Below are 25939 nucleotides of genomic sequence, written 5' to 3'. Positions count from 1 at the left end.
CCTCCTCTTTCTACTAAGTGTATATTTTTTATTTGAAATATAAGGCGCATACGTTTCGGAAACCAGTTTGAAAGCGATGATTATTGACTTTTCTAAACATCAAAACACAGCGTCAGAATTTTGGTTCACATGGAGCCAAATGTGAGCGAATGAAAACCTTGCATATGGAGAAGGGTTTTGGAGAGCTACAAAACAAACCCCAGACATCCTTCTTGACAAGAGCTCTCAAACTATGCAAATGACACTCTCCATCTCTAAAGACATTCTATCATAACTCAGGATAAGACCCAGATGCAGATAGCTAGAATCACAGATGTTTATTGACCCAAACAGGGGGCAGGCACAAGACAGGTCAAGGGCAGGCAAAGGTCCGTAATCCAGGGCAGAGTCAATAAGGTACAGAACAGCAGGCAGGCTAGGGGTCAGGGCAGGCAGAAGTTCGGAATCGGGTCAGAGTCAGGCAAGTACAGAATGGCAGGCAGGCTCGCGACCAAGGCTGACAGAATGGTCAGAACCAGGGAAACTAGGAAACAGAAACTTGTGAAAGAAGGAAGATGGGAAAGCACGCTGGTAAGACCTGACAAGACAAGACGAACTGGCAGACAAACAGAGAACACAGGTATAAAGACACAGGGGATAATGGGGAAGATAGGTGACACCTGGAGGTGGGTGGAGACAAGCACAAAGACAGGTGAAACCGATCAGGGTGTAACACATTCAGATGCATATTTATTGATTTAGTGGTATACCATTTTGTTGTTTATTACTTATAAAATTTTATTCGTCACATACTTCGTAAACTACAGGTCACTTACGGACCCTTCTCAACAATGCAGAGAGAAAGAAAAGAGAAATAATAGATAAGTGAAACACATAATAATAAAAGTAATAACAGATACACAATGAGTAATGATGACTTGACTATATACAAGGTGTACCGGTACCACGCCGATGTTTTTCTTTTTTTAATTTAGCCTTTATTTAACTAGCTAAGTCAGTTAAGAACAAATTCTTATTTACAATGACGGCCTAGGAACAGTGGGTTAACTGCCTTTTTCAGGGGCAGAACGACAGATTTTTACCTTGTCAGCTCAGAGATTTGATCCTTTCAGTTACTGGCCCAACACTCTAACCACTAGGCTACGTGCCGCACCAGGGGTACAAGTTAATTGAGGTAGATATGTACAGTTCATTCAGAAAGTATTCAGACCCCTTCCCTTTATCCACATTTTGTTACGTTACAGCCTTATTTTAAAATGGATTAAATTACTTTTTCCCCTCAACAATCTACATACAATACCCCATAATGACAAAGCAAAAACAGGTTTTTAGAAATTTTTGCAAAAAAACCTGAATAACCGTATTTATTCAGAACCTTTGCTATGAGACTCGAAATTGAGCTCAGGTGCATCCTGTTTCCATTGGTTATCCTTGATATGTTTCTACAACTTGATTGGAGTTCACCTGTGTTAAATTCAATTGATTGGACATGATTTGGAAAGGCACACACCTGTCTATATAAGGTCCCACAGTTGACAATGCATGTCAGAGCAAAAACCAAGCCATGAGGTCGAAGTACAGAGCTCCAGAGTTCATCTGTGGAGATGGAAGAACCTTCCAGAAGGACAGCCATCTCTGCAGGACTCCACCAATCAGGCCTTTATGGTACAGTGGCCATACAGAAGCCACTCCTCATTAAAAGGCACATGACAGCCCCACTTGGAGTTTGCCAAAAGGCACCTAAAGGACTCTCAGAACATGAAAAACAAGATTCTCTGGTCTGATGAAACCAAGATTGAACTCTTTAGCCTGAATGCCAAGTGTCACGTCTCGAGGAAACCTGGCACCATCCCTACAGTGAAGCACGGTGGTGGCAGCATCATGTTGTGGGGATGTTTTTCAGAGGCAGGGACTGGGAGACTAGTCAGGATCAAGGGAAAGATGAACAGAGTGAAGGACAGAGAGACCCTTGATGAAAACCTGCTCCAGAGTGCTCAGGACCCAAGAATGGGCCGAAGGTTCACCTTCCAACAGGACAACAACCCTAATCATACATTCAAGACAACATAGGAGTGGCTTCGGAATGTCCTTGAGTGGCCCAGCCAGAGCCTGGACTTGAACCCGATTGAGCATCTCTGGAGAGACCTGAACAAAATATTAAAAAACAGTTTTTGCTTTGTCATTATGGGGTATTGTCTGTAGATTGATGAGGGAAAAAAACAATTGAATCCATTTTAGAATAAGGCTGTAACGTAATTTTTTTGGGAAAAAGTCAAGGGTCTGAATTCTTTCCGAATGCACTGTACCTATAACTAGGAATAAAGTGACATATAGTAAACAGTAGTGGTAGCGAATGTGATGAGTCAAAAAAGTGAGTGCAAAGATGGTAAATGCAGATTGTCTGGGTTGCTATGTGGTTATCTAGTTCACTAACTATTCCGCAGTCTTATGGCTTGGGGTAGAAGCTGTTTAGGGTCCTGTTAGTCTCAGACTTGGTGCATTGGTACTGCTTACTGTGCGATATCAGAGAGAAGTCTATGACTTGGGTGGCTGGAGTCTGATAATTTCTAGGACCTTTCTCTGACGCCGCCTGGTATAGAGGCTCTGGGTGGCAGGGAGCTTGGCCCCAGTGATGTACTGGGAAGTCCGAACTACCCTCTGTAGTGCCTTGTGGTCAGATGCCAAGCAGTTGCCATAGCAAGCGGTGATGCAGCCAGTCAAGATGCTCTCAATAGTGCAGCTGTAGAACGTTTGGAGCATCTAAGGGCCCAAGCCAAATATTTTCAGCCTCCTGAGGGGGAAGATGCATTGTTGTGCCCTCTTCACAACTGTGTTGGTGTGTTTGGACCGTGATAGATCCTTAGTGATATGGACACAAGTTTTTGAACCGCTCCACTACAGCCCTGTCAATGTGAGTGGGGTTGTGCTTGGAAGGACCTCACCAGACATCACCGGCAACAACGTCGCCTATGGTCACAAACCCACCGTCGCTGGACCAGACAGAACTGGCAAAAAGTGCTCTTCACCAACAAGTCGCGGTTTTGTCTCACCAGGGGTGAGGGTCGGATTCGCGTTTATGGTCGAAGGAATGAGCGTTACACCGAGGCCTGTACTCTGGAGCGGGATCGATTTGGAGGTGGAGGGTCCGTCATGGTCTGGGGCGGTGTGTCACAGCATCATCGGACTGAGCTTGTTGTCATTACAGGCAATCTCAATGCTGTGTGTTACAGGGAAGACATCCTCCTCCCTCATGTGGTACCCTTCCTGCAGACTCACCCTGACATGACCCTCCAGCATGGCAATGCCACCAGCCATACTGTTCGTTCTGTGAGTGATTTCCTGCAAGACAGGAATGTCAGTGTTCTGCCATGGGCAGCGAAGAGCCCGGATCGCAATCCCATTGAGTATGTCTGGGACCTGTTGGATCGGAGGGTGAGGGCTAGGGCCATTCCCCCCAGAAATGTCCGGGAACTTGTAGGTGCCTTTGTGGAAGAGTGGGGCAACATCTCACAGTAAGAACGGGCAAATCTGGTGCAGTCCATGAGGAGGAAATGCACTGCAGTACTTAATCCAGCTGGTGGCCACACCAGATACTTTTGATTTTGACCCCTCCTTTGTTCAGGGACACATTATTATATTTCTGTTAGTCACATGTCTGTGGAACTTGTTCAGTTTATGTCTCAGTTGTTGAATCTTGTTATGTTCATACAATATTTACACCATGTTAAGTTTACTGAAAATAAACACAGTTGACAGTCAGAGGACGTTTTTTTGTTGTTGCTGAGTTTATGACCTTTCCACCTCACACACTGCTCCTTTAGTAAATGTTTTATTTCCCTTTTTGGTACTGGAATAATAACACAATTTTAAAATAAAGATTGGGAGAAGAAAATAACATTAAATAACTTTTTAGTGAATGTTAATCACTTATTTTTTGGCATATGAAATGAATCTGCCCTCTGTTCTCACTTCCTCCATCCATCTCCTCTCTTTTCTCTCTTCGCTACGCCTTGGATGTCCTGGTGAGAGCAGAGCAGGGTGAAAAAACAACACAGACACAGTATTATGCCACAGATCACCTTATCTGTGTTGACACCAAGTAGGCAATCATTGGATTAGAGGGAAATACACACACACTGCTGATGGCTCCCTCTAGTGTAATAAGTCTTAAACTGCAGCTACCCAAATGAGCCTTTGAAACTGTGGCCAAGTGTGGTGGCTTTTGGGGAAAAGGGTTTTGATTTAGATCCTAATTGTAATGTTCCTCCTGTGCCTCTCACTCCTCATTTACCCAGTCAATATTATATATCCAATTTAGCAGACACTTTATTCCAAGCGTTTTACATTAGTGCTTGTATACATTTTCGTATGTGTGGCGCTAGCGGGAATCTAATCCACTATCCTGACTGAAGTGTTGCAAGCGCTATGCTCTACCAATTTTAGCCACATCGGTGAGTAAGCCTCTCTGACTTAGACTAGATACAGGTCCTCAGTTCAAGTTCAATGCTGATGGGCTTTCTGGATTATAGTGTTTAGCAAGGGTTAAAGCCTTTAACACAGATATTTAATGGAAATATAACCAACCCCCTCTTGTCTCCCTGTTCCTCTTACCCTTCCTCTCTCCCTCTTGTCTGTTCTTCCTGAGTCTCTCTATCTCTCTTTCTCGCTCCCCATCTCCTTCATCACTCACTCACTGTCTCCCTGTTCCTTGCTCATCCTTGTTTCCTTGTACTTTAAGTGTCATTAGGCTGTAAATCTGAAGGAATCTATGCTTAATCCAGTAAGACTGTAATGTAGTGTGTCAACTCTGTCTGAACAGGATTAAAGTGGGGGTGTTAATGTGTTTGTGTGTGTATGAATGCGTGTGCAACAAGGTGTGTGTCTGTGTGCAGCATGATTGGTGTGTCTACTTTGAGTACCTGACTTTTTGTGTGTGGCTCTGTATCCCAAACACTGACTGAATGGCATACTTGTGAATTCTTGTAATCTCAATTCGGATTTCTTTGTTCGACATTACCGATATTTAAGGATTGTTCGGTCTTGGTCATTCCTCATTTGAGATAGAGATCTATTGTGCCTGGTGTGGATTATTGTGGACATCTCTTCTGGAATAACCACTTTTCTGAGACCAGGCAATGTCCAGGAAACAGAAGTAAGAAATCTGAATATTTCGACGTAGACATGGAAATATTGTAGGGTTAGAAAAGGGAATTGGACACTATTTGTGTAGATATGAGTTAAATTAGTTTGAAAGCTTTAGAGTTCTTGTCATGATAATAGTCCAACATAATGCTTTTTATTTCTGAATGTTAAATGTGCATGGGACACTTTGGAACTGTAGGAGCGATACTTTCTTATTGTGATCAGCAGGACAGTCTGGATGTCATTGAAACTATGTCTATCTAAAGACTATTTGACGGCAGCTTCTGAAAGTCTGTGACTCAAACCTTAAGGTTTGCTTGTCTGGAGTATGTCTGGCATATCACTCTAAGTAACTATAATCTATTTAGAAAACAAACACATAAAAGGAATTCACAGTAAACAAAATTCTCACAATAACGTCTACATATGACTGAAAGTTGTTTGATGTGATGTGAACCTCTTTACCACTAATGAAATGTTCATTTAAAGCCTTAATCCTCTTTAGGGCTAATTTAGTTCTATACGTAATACTATTCCAGTCTGGATGGCAGCCATTTTGTAAGGACAGCAATGCCTTCTTGACCTCAGTGGCCTTTTAATTCTTTATCATTACCATGGAATCGATTTACATCAGAACTGGCTGTTGCTGAAAGGTTTGTTCCAATCCTGACCCAAACCATTGGAATAGTCCCAAAATTGCAAACTCCACCCATCCTGCACACGATAAAGCTTAATCTGAATCAAGTGCACCTCAAGTATACAATAATACATTTGAAAGCATTACACATGAAACAGTAATGTCTAACTGTTTCCTCTCCAGTCTACATCTGCAATTACACTGGCAGCCCAATTCTGATCTTTTTATTCACTAATTGTTTTTTTTACCAATCAGATCAGCTTTTATGCCAATAATTGGTTAAAAGATCAGAATTGTGCTGCCTGTGTAAACACAGCCTATGCGTTTATGTCAGCAATCTAGATCTCAAGAGTTTAATCCAAGGTAGTCAACACTACACTCCTGCCAAAGGCTGCTGCCTAATCCACTGGTTAGCTACTGAAGCTGACCTCTATAAACTTGACTACACATTGTTATATAATATATATAATTCACTGTTAGACTCTGAAAACGCACTAGCCTATACAAAGAAACAAACAATTGGAGATCAGCCATGCTCAACATTCCGGCTTGTTGTATGCAGCTGGTTGTGTGTGCTGTCTGTTTTGTGTGTGTTTTTTTGTGTGTATGTATCTAAATTGATACCATGTTGTTTGTGTGTGTATGTTTATAACTATGTGTTTTTCTCAAGCAGGTGGCAGGAGGCCCTCGTTGTATACCCCAAGACCCACAAACTGACACAGAAGAAGAAGAGGAAAGTGGACACACCCACATCCCAGGTAGACCCTGTCTTCCGACTCATCATGACACAACCACAGATACTGTAAACCCGCCTTCTTTTCCTCATTGTTCTACCTCTATAGCTTTGTCAACAACATGGTGAGATGATGTCTAGTACAGTATGTCCAATGCTGGGAGGAATTCTATATACACAATACAACTTGTGTATATAGCTGAAACTACACAACGGATGTTGTGGGATGTAGACTCATCTTGACAGACTACTTGAGGTCTGAAAAGGTTGGAAAAACATTTGGAGTGAACTAAAGAGTTTGTTTATGACTGCATCAGTAGCAGAGTCAGGACTTTCCTGGCAGCAGGCTGGAGCCAATTGATTTCACCCTGCTTTATAAATGGTGCAGCCACAGATAGATGGGCCCTACTGATTGATTATTGTGTGTGTGTGTGTGTGTGTGTGTGTGTGTGTGTGTGTGTGTGTGTGTGTGTGTGTGTGTGTGTGTGTGTGTGTGTGTGTACTTGGTGAGGTTGCAGCTCTCAAGATTTGCACATCTCCCAATGGCATTCCGTCTTCCTAGAACGTCTGTCTGACGGCATCCTGTGCTCTAGTGTAATTAAGCTTTAGTCAGACTTGTGTGTGTATACAGTGTGTGATTTACACTTGTGTGTGTGTGTGTGCATGTGTGTGTGTGTATATATGTGTGTGTGTGTGTGTGTGTGTGTGTGTGTATGTGGGGAGGGACTTTTAGCGTTGTTGGTCAGCCGGCTGTGTACAAGTGTGATTAAAGGCCCAGTCAGATGGCCACATTAACAGAATTAGCTGCAGCGATCTGATCAGGATTAAAGGACACTCCCCTCCCAGGCTGATGGGATTGAGAGGCGGAGGAGCAGCCGTGTCCCAAACGACACCCCATTCCCTATATAGTGAAATCATTTTGACCTGGGTCCATACGTTGCCATTTGGGACGCACGCAGGGGATGTGGTGATGCTCCGTGGGACATTAAACTAGATGAGGGAGAGGAGCTAACTGGACTACATAGGGGATTAGGTGTGTGATTGGAAGAGACGAGGGACGTGGTCAAGGCAGATGGGAAACAGTTTACATTGGTGGTCCAGTGGTAGCAGTTGGAGTCTCCACAGATTTTATTGAAATGTACTTCTGCATCCTCATCATTCCTCATCCTTTTCTCCCTCTTATTTGTCTGTTTCTGAGTGGCTCACATTATCTCTCTCTCTCTCGCTCTGACTCAATCTCTGTCTGCCTTTCATTCTTTCAATCTCTCTCTCTCCTTCTCTTACTTCTTTATTTATTTTTCTCTCTCACTCTTCCTTCCAGGAACCCGGGCCAGCTAGGGTGGCTGTGACCAGTGGAGTTGACCAGCCGGGCATCAGCAGGAAAAATACTGTTAGCATTAAAAGTAACAGCAGTGCTACTAGCGGCAGTGCTGGAAGCGCTAATGGTAGCTACAGCAGTTGCCCTAGCTGTAGCATCAGCAAAAGCGCTAGCAGCAAAAGTAGCGACAGTGTTGGCGGTAGCACTAGCCGACACGGCAGTGCTTGCAAAGCCATGGTGGAGAAGACTCCGACAGGTCGGTCCTGGCGGTGCCGGGAGGAACAACAGCAGAGGATAGGAGGCGGGAGAAGAACCCTCCCCAGCAGCCGCAGTTCTCCATCCATCAGCACCTCCTCCTCTCTCTGCTCTTTGTCTCCCTCCATGAGTGGCAGCGCTTCCCTCGACCAGCTCAGTCAAACCATCTCCAGAGAAGGTAAGAGCAAACACATGGTCCATTGTTTGCTTTATTGGTGGCCCACTCTGATCATATAAATAATGACGAACTTCTATGGTTTTTGTGGCTTTAATGTGTGTTCATACTTGTTTTTCTATGCAATGGAGTGCTGCGAGCGTTTTTGTTTGTGCATCTGTTTTATGTGAGAGAGTTGTGTGTGAGGTGATTTTTGTTACTTTATGGTATTGTGTTAACTTTATGTAAACTGTGCTACGCCACCTTTTTGTTAAGAGAGGATGTTCTTGGGACATGTTATACACAGGTATGTCAAATAATCGACAGAGTTAACCAAAGTGGAAAGATTTATTACAGATAAGAGGCAATACATACAATTCATAAGACAGGTCACCACAACTTGAACAGACTAACTGTCTGGGACTACAGCTTAGAGGGCACACACAATGAATTAGCAGCAGGGCAAGAAATAACACCAAGTTTCAAAGACTCAAGCCTTGCATGTAAAACTCTTCTAGGAGAACATTATGCACATTTTTATAAAGTATATTCACACTTGTTGTAAGATGGCACACTGGAGATTAAACACTCTGAAAGATGATAACACACTTTGTGATTATTAGAATACAAAAGCACACACGTGAATTCATAAGACTGCTACTCTATAACCAAAAGGGCCCCTCCAAAAGGCAGCCAGCCCTGAAGGTCTCTGGAGAAGGGGTGACAAAATAAGACAAACATATTAACACATAACAAAGAAAAATGTAACTAGTCCGCCTGCCAAGGCAGCCCCAACTCTTTTGCCTCAATACTAGCTCATTCGATTCGAAAAAGAAAAACTACATCTAACATATGTAAGGGACATGACTTTATGCTGCCGACTCAAGAAAATGCTTCAGGTTATCAGTCAACCTACCAGGGTAGCTACAAATAGCACAGGAATTAAATCATCAATCAGTATTGATCACATCTTTACTAATGCTGCAGAAATGAACTTAGAGGCAGTATCCAGATCCATCGGATGTAGTAATCACAATATTTACATTTTAGTCATTTAGCAGACGCTCTTATCCAGAGCGACTTACAGTAGTGAATACATACATTTCAATTCATTTCATGCAATTTTTTTTTTTTTTTTTTTTTTTTTTTTTTTTTGTACTGGACCCCCGTGGGAATCGAACCCACAACCCTGGCATTGCACACACCATGCTGGCATTGCAAACACCATGCTCTACCAACTGAGCCACAGGGAAGCCAATTTACAATATAGTAGCCATATCTAGGAAAACCAAAGTTCCAAAGGCTGGGCCTAATATAGTGTATAATATAGTGTCATACAATAAGTTTTATAGTGATTCCTATGTTATTGATGTAAAGACTATCTGTTGGTCAGTGGTGTGTAATGAGGAGAAAACAGACACTGCACTTGACACATTTATGAAATTGCTCATTCCAGATGCTAATAAGCATGCACCCATTAAGAAAATGATTGTAAGCTTTGGAATACCTTAAATGAAATTCTGGGAAAAAAGGCAAACTCAGCTCCATCATTCATTGAATCAGATGGCTCATTAATCAGAAAACCAACTGATATTGCCAACTACTTTAATGATTATTTTAAAATCGGCAAGATTAGCAAATTTAGGCATGACATGCCAGCAACAAATGCTGACATTACACATCCAAGTATATTTGACCAAATTATGAAAGACAAGCATTGTAATTTTAAATTCCATAAAGTTAGTGTGGAAGAGGTGAATTTTTGTTGTTGTTGTATATCAACAATGACAAGCCACCGGGGTCTGACAACTTGGATGGAAAATTACTGAGGATAATAGCGGACGATATTGCCACTCCTATTTGTCATATTTTCAATTTAAGCCTCTAGAATGTGTGTGCCCCCCGGCCTGAAGGGAAGCAAAAGTCATTTCGCTACCTAAGAATAGTAAGGCCCCTTTACTGGCTCAAATAGCCAACCAATCAGCCTGTTACTAACCCTTACTAAACTTTTGGAAAAAATTATGTTTGACCAGATACATTTAACATTTACATTTACATTTAAGTCATTTAGCAGACGCTCTTATCCAGAGCGACTTACAAATTGGTGCATTCACCTTATGATATCCAGTGGAACAACCACTTTACAATAGTGCATCTAAATCTTTTAGGGGGGGGGTTAGAAGGATTACTTTATCCTATCCCAGGTATTCCTTAAAGAGGTGGGGTTTCAGGTGTCTCCGGAAGGTGGTGATTGACTCCGCTGTCCTGGCGTCGTGAGGGAGCTTGTTCCACCATTGGGGTGCCAGAGCAGCGAACAGTTTTGACTGGGCTGAGCGGGAACTGTGCTTCCTCAGAGGTAGGGAGGCGAGCAGGCCAGAGGTGGATGAACGCAGTGCCCTTGTTTGGGTGTAGGGCCTGATCAGAGCCTGAAGGTACGGAGGTGCCGTTCCCCTCACAGCTCCGTAGGCAAGCACCGTGGACTTGTAGCGGATGCGAGCTTCAACTGGAAGCCAGTGGAGAGAGCGGAGGAGCGGGGTGACGTGAGAGAACTTGGGAAGGTTGAACACCAGACGGGCTGCGGCGTTCTGGATGAGTTGTAGGGGTTTAAAGGCACAGGCAGGGAGCCCAGCCAACAGCGAGTTGCAGTAATCCAGACGGGAGATGACAAGTGCCTGGACTAGGACCTGCCCCGCTTCCTGTGTGAGGCAGGGTCGTACTCTGCGAATGTTGTAGAGCATGAACCTACAGGATCGGGTCACTGCCTTGATGTTAGTGGAGAACGACAGGGTGTTGTCCAGGGTCACGCCAAGGTTCTTAGCACTCTGGGAGGAGGACACAAGGGAGTTGTCAACCGTGATGGTGAGATCATGGAACGGGCAGTCCTTCCCCGGGAGGAAGAGCAGCTCCGTCTTGCCGAGGTTCAGCTTGAGGTGGTGATCCGTCATCCACACTGATATGTCTGCCAGACATGCAGAGATGCGATTCACCACCTGGTTATCAGAAGGGGGAAAGGAGAAGATTAATTGTGTGTCGTCTGCGTAGCAATGATAGGAGAGACCATGTGAGGATATGACAGTGCCAAGTGACTTGGTGTATAGCGAGAATAGGAAAGGGCCTAGAACAGAGCCCTGGGGGACACCAGTGGTGAGAGCACGTGGTGCGGAGACAGATTCTCGCCACGCCACCTGGTAGAAGCGACCTGTCAGGTAGGACGCAATCCAAGCGTGGGCCGCGCCGGAGATGCCCAGCTCGGAGAGGGTGGAGAGGAGGATCTGATGGTTCACAGTATCAAAGGCAGCAGATAGGTCTAGAAGGATGAGAGCAGAGGAGAGAGAGTTAGCTTTAGCAGTGCGGAGAGCCTCCGTGACACAGAGAAGAGCAGTCTCAGTTGAATGCCCAGTCTTGAAACCTGACTGATTAGGATCAAAAAGGTCATTCTGAGAGAGATAGCAGGAGAGCTGGCCAAGGACGGCACGTTCAAGAGTTTTGGAGAGAAAAGAAAGAAGGGATACTGGTCTGTAGTTGTTGACATCGGAGGGATCGAGTGTAGGTTTTTTCAGAAGGGGTGCAACTCTCGCTCTCTTGAAGACGGAAGGGACGTAGCCAGCGGTCAAGGATGAGTTGATGAGCGAGGTGAGGTAGGGGAGAAGGTCACCGGAAATGGTCTGGAGAAGAGAGGAGGGGATAGGGTCAAGTGGGCAGGTTGTTGGGCGGCCGGCCATCACAAGACGCGAGATTTCATCTGGAGAGAGGGGGGAGAAAGAGGTCAAAGCACAGGGTAGGGCAGTGTGAGCAGGACCAGCGGTGTCGTTTGACTTAGCAAACGAGGATCGGATGTCATCAACCTTCTTTTCAAAATGGTTGACGAAGTCATCCGCAGAGAGGGAGGAGGGGGGGAGGGGGAGGAGGATTCAGGAGGGTTGAGAAGGTAGCAAAGAGCTTCCTAGGGTTAGAGGCAGATGCTTGGAATTTAGAGTGGTAGAAAGTGGCTTTAGCAGCAGAGACAGAAGAGGAAAATGTAGAGAGGAGGGAGTGAAAGGATGCCAGGTCCGCAGGGAGGCGAGTTTTCCTCCATTTCCGCTCGCTGCCCGGAGCCCTGTTCTGTGAGCTCGCAGCGAGTCGTCGAGCCACGGAGCAGGAGGGGAGGACCGAGCCGGCCTGGAGGATAGGGGACAGAGAAAATCAAAGGATGCAGAAAGGGAGGAGAGGAGGGTTGAGGAGGCAGAATCAGGAGATAGGTTGGAGAAGGTTTGAGCAGAGGGAAGAGATGATAGGATGGAAGAGGAGAGAGTAGCGGGAGAGAGAGAGCGAAGGTTGGGACGGCGCAATACCATCCGAGTAGGGGCAGAGTGAGAAGTGTTGGATGAGAGCGAGAGGGAAAAGGATACAAGGTAATGGTCGGAGACTTGGAGGGGAGTTGCAATGAGATTAGTGGAAGAACAGCATCTAGTAAAGATGAGGTCAAGCGTATTGCCTGCCTTGTGAGTAGGGGGGGAAGGTGAGAGGGTGAGGTCAAAAGAGGAGAGGAGTGGAAAGAAGGAGGCAGAGAGGAATGAGTCAAAGGTAGACGTGTCGAGGTTAAAGTCACCCAGAACTGTGAGAGGTGAGCCATCCTCAAGAAAGGAACTTATCAAGGCGTCAAGCTCATTGATGAACTCTCCAAGGGAACCTGGAGGGCGATAAATGATAAGGATGTTAAGCTTGAATGGGCTGGTAACTGTGACAGTATGGAATTCAAATGAGGAGATAGACAGATGGGTCAGGGGAGAAAGAGAGAATGTCCACTTAGGAGAGATGAGGATTCCAGTGCCACCACCCCGCTGGCTCGAATGCTCTAGGGGTATGCGAGAACACGTGGGCAGAGGAGGAGAGAGTAGTAGGAGTAGCAGTGTTTTCTGTGGTAATCCATGTTTCCGTCAGCGCCAGGAAGTCTAGGGACTGGAGGGTAGGCATAGGCTGAGATGAACTCAGCCTTGTTGGCCGCAGACCGGCAGTTCCAGAGGCTGCCGGAGACCTGGAACTCCACGTGGGTCGTGCGGGCTGGGACCACCAGGTTAGAGTGGCAGCGGCCACGCGGTGTGAAGCGTTTGTATGGCCTGTGCAGAGGGGAGAGAACAGGGATAGACAGACACATAGTTGACAAGCTACAGAAGAGGCTACGCTAATGCAAAGGAGATTGGAATGACAAGTGGACTACACGTCTCGAATGTTCAGAAAGTTAAGCTTACGTTGCGAAAATCTTATTGACTAAAATGACGAAAATGCTAGCTAACTAACCCTAACTCTACACTGATCAAGTCGTTCCGTTGTAATGTGATAGTTTCTACAGTGCTGCTAGTCGGTAGAGGTTGGCTATTATACAAAGCAACTTTGTAGCTAGCTAACATAACACTAATCAAGACGTTCCTTTGTAATGTATTTAGTTTCTACAATGCTGCTCGTCGGTAATAGTTGGCTAGGTATGGAACAATGGCGTCGCGGGGGACGGAAATAGCTGGCTAGCTAACCTCAATAATTACTAAACTACACAATTATCAAGCTATGACAAAGACAACTATGTAGCTAGCTAGCTAACACTGCACTAGTCAAATCGTTCCGTTGTAATGTATTAGTATCTACAGCGCTGCTAGTCGGTAACGGTTGGCTAGCTAGCAAACCCACTAGCTAGCAGTGGGTTTGATGACTAGGTGTGTTGACTAAGTCTGGAGTCAGGACAAGGCGTCGCGTCGCGGCTGGCTAGCTAGCCTCGATAATTACTCTAAACTACACAATTATCTTAGATACAAAGACGGCAAAGCCAACTATGTAGCTAGCTAACTAACACTAACACTAATCAAGTCGTTCCGTTGTAATGTAATAGTTTCTACAGTGCTGCTAGTCGGTAGAGGTTGGCTAGCTAGCAGTGATGACTAGCTAGCAGCTAGCAGTGTTGACTACGTTAGGAGGACGAAAAAATAGCTAGCCTTGATAATTACTCTAATTACTCTTATCTACACAATTATCTTTGATAGCTAAGAAAAATTGCTCAGATCAAACAAACCAAACCGTTGTAATGTAAAGAAGTGTAATATTACCTGTGGAGCGAAGCGAAGTGCGACTGCACAGACTGGAAGCTTCAAAAGGAGGGTGTTGCTTGGAATCATTGTTCTTCCTCTGTCAATCATGGTTACCTGCAAGGAAACACGTGCCGTCGTCATTGCTTTGCACAAAAAGGGGTTCACAGGCAAGAATATTGTTGCCAGTAAGATTGCACCTAAATCAACCATTTATCAGATAATCAAGAACTTCATGGAGCGCGGTTCAATTGTTGTGAAGAAGACTTCAGGGCACCCAAGAAAGTCCAGCAAGCGCCAGGACCATCTCCTAAAATTGATTCAGCTGCGGGATCGGGGCACCACCAGAACAGAGCTTGCTCAGGAATGGCAGCAAGCAGGTGTGAGTGCATCTGCACACACAGTGAGGCAAAGACTTTTGGAGGATGGACTGGTATCAAGAAGGGCAGCAAAGAAGCCACTTCTCTTCAGGAGAAACATCAGGGACAGACTGATATTCTGCAAAAGGTACAGGGATTGGACTGCTGAGGACTGGGGTAAAGTAATTTCCCTGTATTTAGCACCATCTATCATTCCTTCAGTTTTGGCCAGTTTCCCAGTCCCTGCCGATGAAAAACATCCCCACAGCATGATGCTGCCACCACCATGCTCACTGTGGGGATGGTGTTCTCGGGGGGATGGGAGGTGTTGGGTTTGTGCCAGACATAGCATTTTCCTTGATGGCCAAAAAGCCAGAGTACCTTCTTCCATATGTTTGGGGAGTCTCCCACATGCCTTTTGGCGAACGCCAAATGTGTTTTCTTATTTTTTTTTCTTTAACCTCTCTCGGTAGCGGAATCGAGTGGCGCGATATTCAAAAACCTTAAAAATGCTATAACTTCAATTCCTCAAACATATGACTATTTTACACCATTAAAGACAAGACTCTCGTTAATCTAACCACATTGTCCGATTTCAAAAAGGCTTTACAACGAAAGCAAAACATTAGATTATGTCAGGAGAGTACCCAGCCAGAAATAATCACACACCCATTTTTCAAGCTAGTATATAATGTCACAAAAACCAAAACCACAGCTAAATGCAGCACTAACCTTTGATGATCTTCATCAGATGACACTCCTAGGACATTATGTTATACAATACATGCATGTTTTGTTCAATCAAGTTCATATTTATCAAAAACCAGCTTTTTACATTAGCATGTGATGTCCAGAACTAGCAAACATACCGCAAACTTCCGGTGAATTTACTAAATTACTCCCGATAAACGTTCACAAAAAAACATAACAATTATTTTAAGAATTATAGATACAAAAGTCCTTTATGCAATCGCGGTGTCAGATTTTTAAATAGCTTTTCGGCAAAAGCACATTTTGCAATATTCTGAGTAGATAGCTCGCCATCACGGGCTAGCTAATTTGACACCCACCAAGTTTGGCGTTCACTAAACTCAGAATTACTATAAGAAAAATGTGATTACCTTTGCTGTTCTTCGTCAGAATGCACTCCCAGGACTTCTACTTCAACCACAAATGTTGTTTTGGTTCAAAATAATCCTTAGTTATGTTTAAATACCCTCTGTTTTGTCCGTGCGTTCAGATCCCTATCCGAACGGTGACGCGCGGACGCATGTCGTGACAAAAAATTTCAAAATATTACATTACCGTACTTCGAAGCATGTCAAATGCTGTTTAAAATACATTTTTATGCGATTTTTCTCGTAAAATAACGATAATATTCCGACCGGGAGACGTTGTTTTCGTTCAAAGACTGAAAGAAGAAAATGGTGGTTTCACGTGCACACGCGCGCCCGTGTCATTGTTCTCAGATCGACCACTTTCCAAAACCCCTACTGTTTTTCAGCCAGGGACTGCAGAGTCATCATTCCCCGTTCTGGCGCCTTCTGAGAGCCTATGGGAGCCTTAGAAAATGTCACGTTACAGCAGAGATCCTCTGTTTTTGATAAAGAGGCTATAGAAGGCCAAGAAATGGTCAGAGAGGGCACTTCCTGTATAGAATCTTCTCAGGTTTTGGCCTGCCATATGAGTTCTGTTATATTCACAGACACCATTCAAACAGTTTTAGAAACTTTAGGGTGTTTTCTATCCAAATCAAACAATTATATGCACATTCTAGTTTCTGGGCAGGAGTAATAACCAGATTAAATTGCGTACGTTTTTTATCCGGACGTGAAAATACTGCCCCCTACCCAAGAGAGGTTAAGCAATGGCCACTCTTCCATAAAGCCCAGCTCTGTGGAGTGTATGGCTTAAAGTGGTCCTATGGACAGATACTCCAATCTCCGATGTGGAGCTTTGCAGCACCTTCAGGGTTATCTTTGGTCTCTTTGTTGCCTCTCTGATTAATGCCCTCCTTGCCTGGTCCTTGAGTTTTGCTGGGCGGCCCTCTTTTGGCAGGTTTGTTGTGGTATTCTTTCAATTTTTGAATAATAATGGATCTAACGGTGGGATCCTTGGGATGTTAAAAGTTTCAGATATTTTTTATAACCCAACCCTTATCTGTTCTTCTCCACAACTTTGTCCCTGACCTGTTTGGAGAGCTCCTTGGTCTTCATGGTGCCGCTTGCTTGGTGGTGCCGCTTGCTTGGTGGTGCCGCTTGCTTAGTGGTGTTGCAGACTGGGACCTTTCAGAACAGGTGTTTATATACTGAGAGCATGTGACAGATCATGTGACACTTAGATTGCTCACAGGTGGACTTTATCTAATTATGTGACTTCTGAAGGTAATTGGTTGCACCAGATCTTATTTAGGAGCTTCATAGCAAAGGGGTGAATACATATGCACGCACCACTTTTCCGATTTTTATTTTTTAGAATTTTTTGAAATAAGTCATTCTTTTCATTTCACTTCACCAATCTGGACTATTTTGTGTATGTCCATTACATGAAATACAAATACAAATCCACTTAAATTACAGGTTGTAATGCAACAAAATAGGAAAAACTCCAAAAGGAATGAATACTTTTGCAAGGCACTGTATAACTTGTTAAAAGTTCATTTGTGGAATTTCTTCCCTTCTTAATGCGTTTGAGCCAATCAGTTGTGTTGTGACAAGATAGGGGTGGTATACAGAAGATAGCCCTATTTGGTAAAAAAACAAGTCCATATTATGGCAAGAACAGCTCAAATAAGCAAAGCGAAACGACAGTCCAACATTACTTTAAGACATGAAGGTCAGTCAATACAGAACATTTCAAGAATTTTGAAAGTTTCTTCAAGTGTAGTCGCAAAAACCATCAAGGCTATGATGAAACTGACTCTCATGAGGACTGCCACAGGAAAGGAAGTCTCAGAGTTACCTCTGCTGCAGAGGGTAAGTTCATTAGAGTTAGCTGCACCTCAGATTGGAGCCCAAATAAATGCTTCACGGAGTTCAAGTAACAGACACATCTTAAACATGTTCAGAGAAGACTGCATGAATCACGCCTTCATGGTCGAATTGCTGCAAAGAAACCACTACTAAAGGACACCAATAAGAAGAAGAGACTAGCTTGGGCCAAAAACATGAGCAATGGACAGTAGACCGGTGGAAATCTGTCTTTTGGCCTGATGAGTCCAAATGTGGGATTTTAGATTCCAACCGTTGTGTCTTTGTGTGAGACAGAGTAGGTGAACGGATGATCTCTGCATGTGTGGTTCCCACCGTGAAGCATGGAGGACGAGATGTGATGGTGTTGGGGTGCTTTGTTGGTGACACTGTCTGTGATTTATTTAGAATTCAAGGCACGCAAGCATGGCTACCACTGCATTCTTCAGCGATACGCCATCCCATCTGGTTTGTGCTTAGTGAGACTATCATTTGTTTTCAACAGTACAAAGACCCAACACACCTCCAGGATGTGTAAGGGCTATTTGACCAAGAAGGAGAGTGACGGAGTGCTGCATCAGATGACCTGGCCTATACAATCACCTGACCTCAACCCAATTGTTTGGGATGAGTTGTACCGCAGAGTGAAGGAAAAGCAGCCAACAAGTGCTCAGCATACGTGGGACCTCCTTCAAGACTGTTGGAAAAGCATTCCAAGTGAACCTGGTTGAGAGAATGCCGAGAGTGTGCAAAGCTGTCATCAAGGCAAGGGTGGCTATTTTGAAGAATCTCAAATGTAAAATATATTTTATAACACTTTTTTTGGTTACTACATGATTCCATATGTGTTATTTCATAGTTTGATGTCTTCACTATTATTCTACAATGTAGAAAATTGTAAAAATAAAGAAAAACCCATGTGTACAAACTTTTGACTGGTACTGTATATATATTATTTATAATTGTTTTTTATATTTTTACTTCCTTTTTCTCCCCAATTTCATGATATCCGTTTGGTAATTACGATCTTGTCTCATCGCTGCAACTCCACAATGGACTCGGGAGAGGCAAAGGTCAAGATCCATGCATCCCCCGAAACATGACCCGCCAAGCCGCACTGCTTCTTGACACACTGCTTGTTTAACCCGAAAGCCAGCTGCACCAATGTGTCGGAGGAAACACCGTCCAACTGACAACCGAAGTTAGCTTGCAGGCGCCCGGCCCACCACAAAGAGCAATGACAAAAAATATGAATTTAATCTATTTTAAATTAAGGCTGTAACTCAACAAAATGTGGAAAAAGTCAAGGGGTGTGAATACTTTCTGAAGGCACTGAAGTTGCCACAAAGCCCCAGCTTGGGCCAGATTATTCCTGACGGAGTGAAACCAGCGTTTATACACTCACACACCTAGACACAGACACACACATACACACACGCACGTTCCTGTTGGTGGCCCACTTTATGCACAAATCTACCTACAATTTACTGGTTATTCCCATTGACTTATCTGTATTGCAGATTAACCTTTTCCTTCCTCTTCTCCTGTTCCCTCTCCTTGGAACTCCCTCCCCAGATGCCCAACAATTCCTTCTATTTTCCGGACCCAAGTCTCAGGTGGAGAGTGGTTGCTCCTCCCTAGAGAAGAACATACCAGCTACAGACTCCTGGCAGCCATCTTTGTCTCTGTCCAGTGTTTCTCCCAGGGACCCCCTGAGGTTTGTCTTCCTCCCCATCAACGGTCCCTTGGCCTCTCCCGTCTCTTCCTCCTCTTCTGGTTGCTCTTCCTCCTCCTCCCCTTGTCCTCAGGTCCTGATTGGCAGGTCCCCAATGGGCTCAAGATGCTCTGCCACCAGCACGTCCTTCGGCTGGCTAAGGGGTGAGTCTACCAGGGGCATGGTGAAGGTGGACAAGGGCCGGGCTGAGGACCAGGGTGACGACCCCCGGGGTCCCAGTGTGGGGAGACCAAAGTATGTGTGGTTGGCTGATGTGCACAGGACCAGACGGCTGGATGACAAGGAGACGATGGGGGCCTTCGGGGCCCAGGCAGGGAGTCTGGTGCAGGGTAGAGCAGACAGCCCTGGCAGGGACCAGCTCAACAGGCTATTTGTCTTGGAACGCAGGTCAGACTTCTTAGTCACAGCGGTGTTTGAGAGCATAAATTCTTCTCAAGTCGCTGATCACTGACAGAGCAGACTGACTGAGCAGAATTGATGCTCTCATGTCTCTTTTTGCCACATGAACTGTGGTGTTCACCATCTCAAAACTTGTATCTTCTGTTTTTATGTTCATACGTTCTAAACACAAATCATACTCCTTTGTTGTTTTCCCTGTCCTTCTAGGTCTCTGGAGCCCCACCAACCATGTCACTCAGCCCTGCTGGGACTGCCCGTTCCTGCCTGCTGGCCTCTTTCCAAACCATCCGCCAACCACAACATGGGGCTCCAGCCATCACCCCTACATTACCAAATCCATTCCTATCATCACAAGTTGTCTCTACCTATTATTTTGCCTCTGCATTCCTTATTATTACCATGCTGAAATTACAGTACTAAACATGTAAAGTGTAAATTTTTTAAGTAATCTGTTTGTGTACTTTTGCGTTATGTAAGTCGTTTAAGTTCAGCATTGATATGTGTTGTTCTCTTTGTGTATTTTAAGGGACTGTGTTTGGGTACTTTTGCATTTTGTAAGTCAACTGAGTTAAGCATTGATAAGTGTACTCTGTGTGTTTGTTTGTTGGGATCAGGAGGTCGCAGGTCATAGACCAGTTAGAGGGTGATCACGTTGACAACATGGACACCAGCTCTTCATCTGAGCCGACTTCCTCTTCCTCATCATTCTCCAACACCACAAGCCAGACCCGACACAGCAGACTGCAGATAAACAAAAAACAGGTACAATGACCATTTTTGGAAAACGGATTATAGAGCAATAAACTACCAGTATATTGATCACATTCATTTAGCTTTGGACTACCAAGTGCCTGAATTGTGAGATATGTGGAGATAGAAGCTGCAGAGACATTAAGTAGAGTGTCCAATCATTTTACATTTTAGTAATTTAGCAGACACTCTTATCCAGAGCGACTTACAGTAGTGAATGCATACATTTCATGCATTTTGTTTGTACTGGCCCCCCGTGGGAATCAAACCCACAACCCTGGTGTTGCACACACCATGCTGGCGTTGCAAACACCATGCTCTACCAACTGAGCCACAGGGAAGACAACCACAACTGCATATTTTTGGCCAAAGGGTAAAATAATGTCAATTGTGTAGATACTCTTCTAAGAAAATCAATGTCGCAAACCTCTTGTCTCTATCATAATCCGTTCAAAAGTTATTTGACTTTTAACACTTGTAGGATGGTCAAAATTAGGGTGAATAAATCAATGGACAGGAAAAAAAAGTTGTCAAAAAATAGCATCCGTCACATAGGATGTGCGAGAATTAAGGCTGCCTGACAGGTTTACCATTGAACTCGTCATCTTGCTTCTCAAATCCGGAGGACATAAAACAATATAGAGGTAAGATAGATATCTATTTTGAGATATGACAGGTAGCATTTTCATATTTTAGTATACACTTTTCATAATGCGAAGTTCCTACTCTTTTCGAAGACGTCTCACAAAAAAAAGCGGATCTCTTTGAAATGTCAACGGAGCACTGAGCATTCCCGCAAGCTTTTTATCTTCATAGCCTTTTACATTTAATTCAGCTCGTGTCAGGCTAATTTGATATTTGCGGAAACAACTTGGAAGGGGACGATCACAAAATGTTAAATCCTAAAAAGCATCAGCGAAAAAGCTGCACTGCTCTGTCAACAGAGCTCGGTGCTTATTATCAGATGTATTAGGTTACGAAATCTAACTTTTTGGATATTATGTTAATGATATGTTAGAGAAAGACCCCACTGAAAGATTCTGAATATTTAGAATCAAATTTAAGGAAGTGAAATCAAATAAAATCAAATTGTATTGGTCACATACACATATTCAGCAGATGTTATTGCTTATGTTATTGCTTGTGTTCCTAGCTCCAACAGTGCAGTAATATCTAACAATACGCACAAATCTGAAAGTTAAATAATGGAATTAAGAACTGTATAAATAACAGGACGTGCAATGTCAGAGTGGCATTGACTAAAATACAATAGAATAGAATACAGTGTATACATATGAAATTAGTAAAGCAGTATGTTCCACCTTCTCCACTGTGGTCCCATCAATGGGGATAGGGGCATGCTCCCTCTGCTTTTTCCTGAAGTCCACGATCAGCTCCTTCGTTTTGTTGACGTTGAGGGAGAGGTTATTTTCCTGGCACCACTCCGCCAGGACCCTCACCTCCTCCCTGTAGGCTGTCTCATTATTGTTGGTATCAGGCCTACTATGGTTGTGTCGTCTGCAAACTTGATGATTGAGTTGTAGGCGTGTGTGGCCACGCAGTCATGGGTGAACAGGGAGTACAGGAGGGGGCTGAGTATGCACCCTTGTGGGGCCCCTGTGTTGAGGATCAGTAAAGGCCTGTCAGGAAGTCCAGGACCCAGTTGCACATAGCGGAGTTCAGACCAGGGCCCCGAGCTTGATGATGAGCTTGGAGGGTACCATGGTGTTGAAGGCTGAGCTGTAGTCAGTGACCAGCATTCTTACATAGATATTCCTCTTGTCCAGGTGGGATAGGGCAGTGTACAGTGCAATGGCGATGGCATCGTCTGTGGATCTATTGAGGTAAGAAAATTGAAGTGGGTCTAGGGTGTCAGGTAAGGTAGAGGTGATATAGTCCTTAACTACCCTCTCAAAGCACTTCATGATGACAAAAGTGAGTGCTACAAACGATAGTCATTTAGTTCAGTTGCCTTTGCTTTCTTGGGTACAGGAACAATTGTGGACACCTTGAAGCAAGTGGAGACAGCAGACTGGGATAGGGAGAGATTGAATGTCCGTAAATACTCCAGACAGCTGGTCTGCGCATGCTCGGAGGACACGGCTAGGGATGCTGTCTGGGCCGGCAGCCTTACGAGGGTTAACACGCTTAAATGTCTTACTCATGTCGGCCAGAGAAGGAGAGCCCATAGTCCTTGGGAGAGGGCCTCATCGATGGCACTGTATTGTCCTCAAAGCGGGTGAAGAAGGTGTTTAGCTTGTCTGTGCTTGTGGCTGTTTAGCTTGTCTGCGATGTGGCTGGTTTCCCTTTCTAATCCTTGATTGTCTGTAGACCCTGCCACATATGTCTCGTGTCCGTGCCATTGAATTGCGACTACACTTTGTTTCTGTACTGACGTTTTGCCTGTTTGATTGCCTTACGGAGGGAATAACTACACTGTTTGTGTTCGAACATATTCCCAGTCACCTTGCCATGGTTAAATGTGGTGGTTTGCGCTTTCAGTTTAGCGCGGATGCTGCCATCTATCCACAGTTTCTGGTTTGGGTAGATTTTAATAGTCACAGTAGGAACAACGTCCCCTATACACTTCCTTATGAACTCATCAATGTTATTATCCGAGGCTACCCGAAACATATTCCAGTCTGCGTGATCAAAACAATCTTGAAGCATGGACTCTTATTGGTCAGACCAGCGTTGAATAGACCTTAGCACGGGTACTTCCTGTATGAGTTTCTGCCTATAGGAAGGGAGAAGCAAAATGAAACCGTGATCTGATTTGCCGAAGGGAGGGTGGGGTAGGGCCTTGTAGGCATCCTTGAAGAGAGAATTGCAGTGGTGGAGTGTTTTCCCAGCACGAGTACTATAGTCAATGTGTTGGTAGAACTTCGGTAGCGTGTTGGTAGAACTTGTTACCATCAAAGTTGCTTAGGAGCTAGAAGCAGAGCTGCCTGTCGGCGTCATCTTACTAGATTAAATGTCATCACCAAAGTGAGTTTTCACACACCCTACATTAAGCAACTCCTGATTACACAATGGAAGTTTGCTTGAAAAAAGAAAATTTCTTTTTTTTAATAAAAGTAGGTATGTGCTCAACTGTAGTTCTCTCCTCTCTGCCTGTGGTTGGAGCAGGCCCTGGAATCTGCTCTGAAGCGTTCGGCCCCGGATGTCTCCAGACCAACCATGCCCTGCTACCGCCGCTCCAAGTCCTTGGACCGGAGAGCAGCAGAAGCTACGGCCACCACAGCAACGGTAAATCTGTCCACATGGGAACTCTACATTCTTAAACTAGACCTGGGTGTGTCCAATACATAATGGGCCGGTTTCCCAGACAAAGAGATTATCAATTGAGTACGCCTTTTAGTCTAGGACTAAATTTAATCTGTGTCTGGGAAACTGGTCTAATATTACAAATATAGGGTAAGCTTGATTTAGCTAAACTGATGTACATTATTATAAACATTTTAAAATAAAAATGATAAATATTTTCCCCTTCCCAGCCTGACCTCCTCAACTTCAAAAAGGGCTGGATGACCAGACTGACTGACAAAGGGCAGGTTAGTGTTTATAAACTTTGTATCTGTATGTGTTTGTGCATGTGAATTGCAATTCTTTAATTGTTGATTCGTTATCTATCTTGCAGTGGAAGAAACACTGGTTTGTCCTGACTGACCAAACCCTGAGGTTCTACAGAGATGCTGTTGCTGAGGAGGTATGGATGGACAGTTATTTTAATTTTAATGTAGTGCCTATGGATCTGACATTTTTGGGATCTTTAGTCCTCTGAATAAAAGATCTGGAGCTTCCTGAAGCTTCTGCCAGCATTTGTGTGGATCACGTTCTGCGCATAAGTATACGCGTAGAGAACAGGCTACTCAGGCAAAGTTAGATCAAAGTTAGACAAAGCTGAATCAATGTCTGCAAGATCACATAATGATCACAGTATTCTACATAACAGAACCAAATATAATAGCATAGTATAACGTTACCGTAAGACAGAAACACCACCGCATGTTTCGCTCATGTGGCCAAAATACAACAGAGCGCGCCACTAGGCATAATGCACATGTAGGCTATGCTACAGTTTGTTAACAGCATCTGCTCAAACATTTGCTCACTGTACATCATTCAAAACAACACTGTGCGACAACACTGTATAACTCAATGTGTAAATGTATATCCCCATGAAACTTATTGAGATCAAATGGTTGGTTACTATGGGTAAGACTTGAAGAATTAGGGACTGTACGTTATTTATAATGAGGGATAGCTGGAGAAAATCGGACCTCTCCGAAATGAAAATGGATAGCCCTCCCTTACATTTTCATCTGGAAGAAAAGTGACCCTCTATAAATAAATGACCCTCCGCTATACACAAAATAATAATTAAAACAAAGTCGATAGCAGAGAGCATGTCTAAGACAGACCAGAGCCTCAGACCTGAGCCTTACACCATGCGCAAACCGGACACGAACGTGCACCATCGTGCGCCAATTGATTTTGTCCCCCTACACCAAACGCGATCACGAACACGCAGGTTTAAATATCAAAACAAACTCTGATCAAATTATATTAATTTGGGGACAGGTCAAAAAGCATGAAACATTTATGACAATCTTTGGACTTTATATGGCGATTGGCATCTAACTTTCATAATAAGGTGTATTATTATGACCAACCAACCTTAGTTCATCTTTCAATCACCCACGTGGGTATAACCAATGAGGAGATGGCACGTGGGTATCTGCTTCTATAAACCAATGAGGAGATGGGAGAGGCAGGACTTACACCGCGTTCAGCGTCACAGATAGAACTGACTTCTATTTTAACGCTTGGCAACGCAGACACTCGCTGTAGTGGAGCGAGTCGAGAATTTCAAGTTCCTTGGTGTCCACATCACCAACAAACTGTCATGGTCCAAACAAACCAAGACAGTTGTGAAGAGGGCACGACAACACCTTTTCCCCCTCAGGAGACTGAAAATATTTGGCATGGGTCCCCAGATCCTCAAAAAGTTCTACAGCTGCACCATCGAGAGTCTAAATCGACTAACAAACTATAGCTCACCACATGAGCATCAAACCAAAGACTGGCTGTTTAAATGAATTAGGCCTTCTCCAATTAGCCTACTTTTAGCACATAGCCTAAGTTATGTAAGTTACTTGAATATGGCTTATTGTGAGGTCAATAACTCTGATAAAGCTTCATCATTGGCAACGAAACATATTGTTTTTATTCAAATAAATGATAGCAGTAGCAAGCTAATAAAATGTAGCTCCGGTCCTCCTTCGCATCTTTCGCATGCTCTCCCTTTCAAACTGAACAGGAAATCAGTAGCCTGCACGTACAGATAGGCCTAATGAATTTTTGGGACAAATCAAAAATGATTTTTGGAAGAAGCCTTATACTCGCCTCCTGAAGTGCCCCCATTGTTTAGA

At 44.0% G+C, this 25939-nt stretch overlaps 1 protein-coding gene across 1 annotated transcript in view; it reads left to right on the top strand.

Annotated features, from left to right (window-relative positions):
• The first annotated feature begins 4933 nt into the window (after positions 1-4933).
• Positions 4934-25939, top strand: part of LOC115170753 (myosin phosphatase Rho-interacting protein-like) — a 27294-nt gene continuing 6288 nt past the window's right edge. Inside the window, exons 1-8 of the mRNA XM_029727027.1 lie at positions 4934-5152; positions 6450-6537; positions 7834-8263; positions 19196-19337; positions 20369-20516; positions 23634-23753; positions 24002-24058; positions 24145-24213. Coding sequence (XP_029582887.1) covers positions 5136-5152; positions 6450-6537; positions 7834-8263; positions 19196-19337; positions 20369-20516; positions 23634-23753; positions 24002-24058; positions 24145-24213 — 1071 coding nt within the window. The 5' untranslated portion in view covers positions 4934-5135. The remainder of the gene's footprint in view (positions 5153-6449; positions 6538-7833; positions 8264-19195; positions 19338-20368; positions 20517-23633; positions 23754-24001; positions 24059-24144; positions 24214-25939) is intronic.

The sequence above is a fragment of the Salmo trutta genome, chromosome 32, assembly GCF_901001165.1.
Source record: "Salmo trutta chromosome 32, fSalTru1.1, whole genome shotgun sequence".
Classification (NCBI taxonomy): domain Eukaryota; kingdom Metazoa; phylum Chordata; class Actinopteri; order Salmoniformes; family Salmonidae; genus Salmo; species Salmo trutta.
The sequence above is the reverse complement of the archived record's forward strand: the minus strand, read 5'-3'. Positions and strand labels throughout refer to the sequence as shown.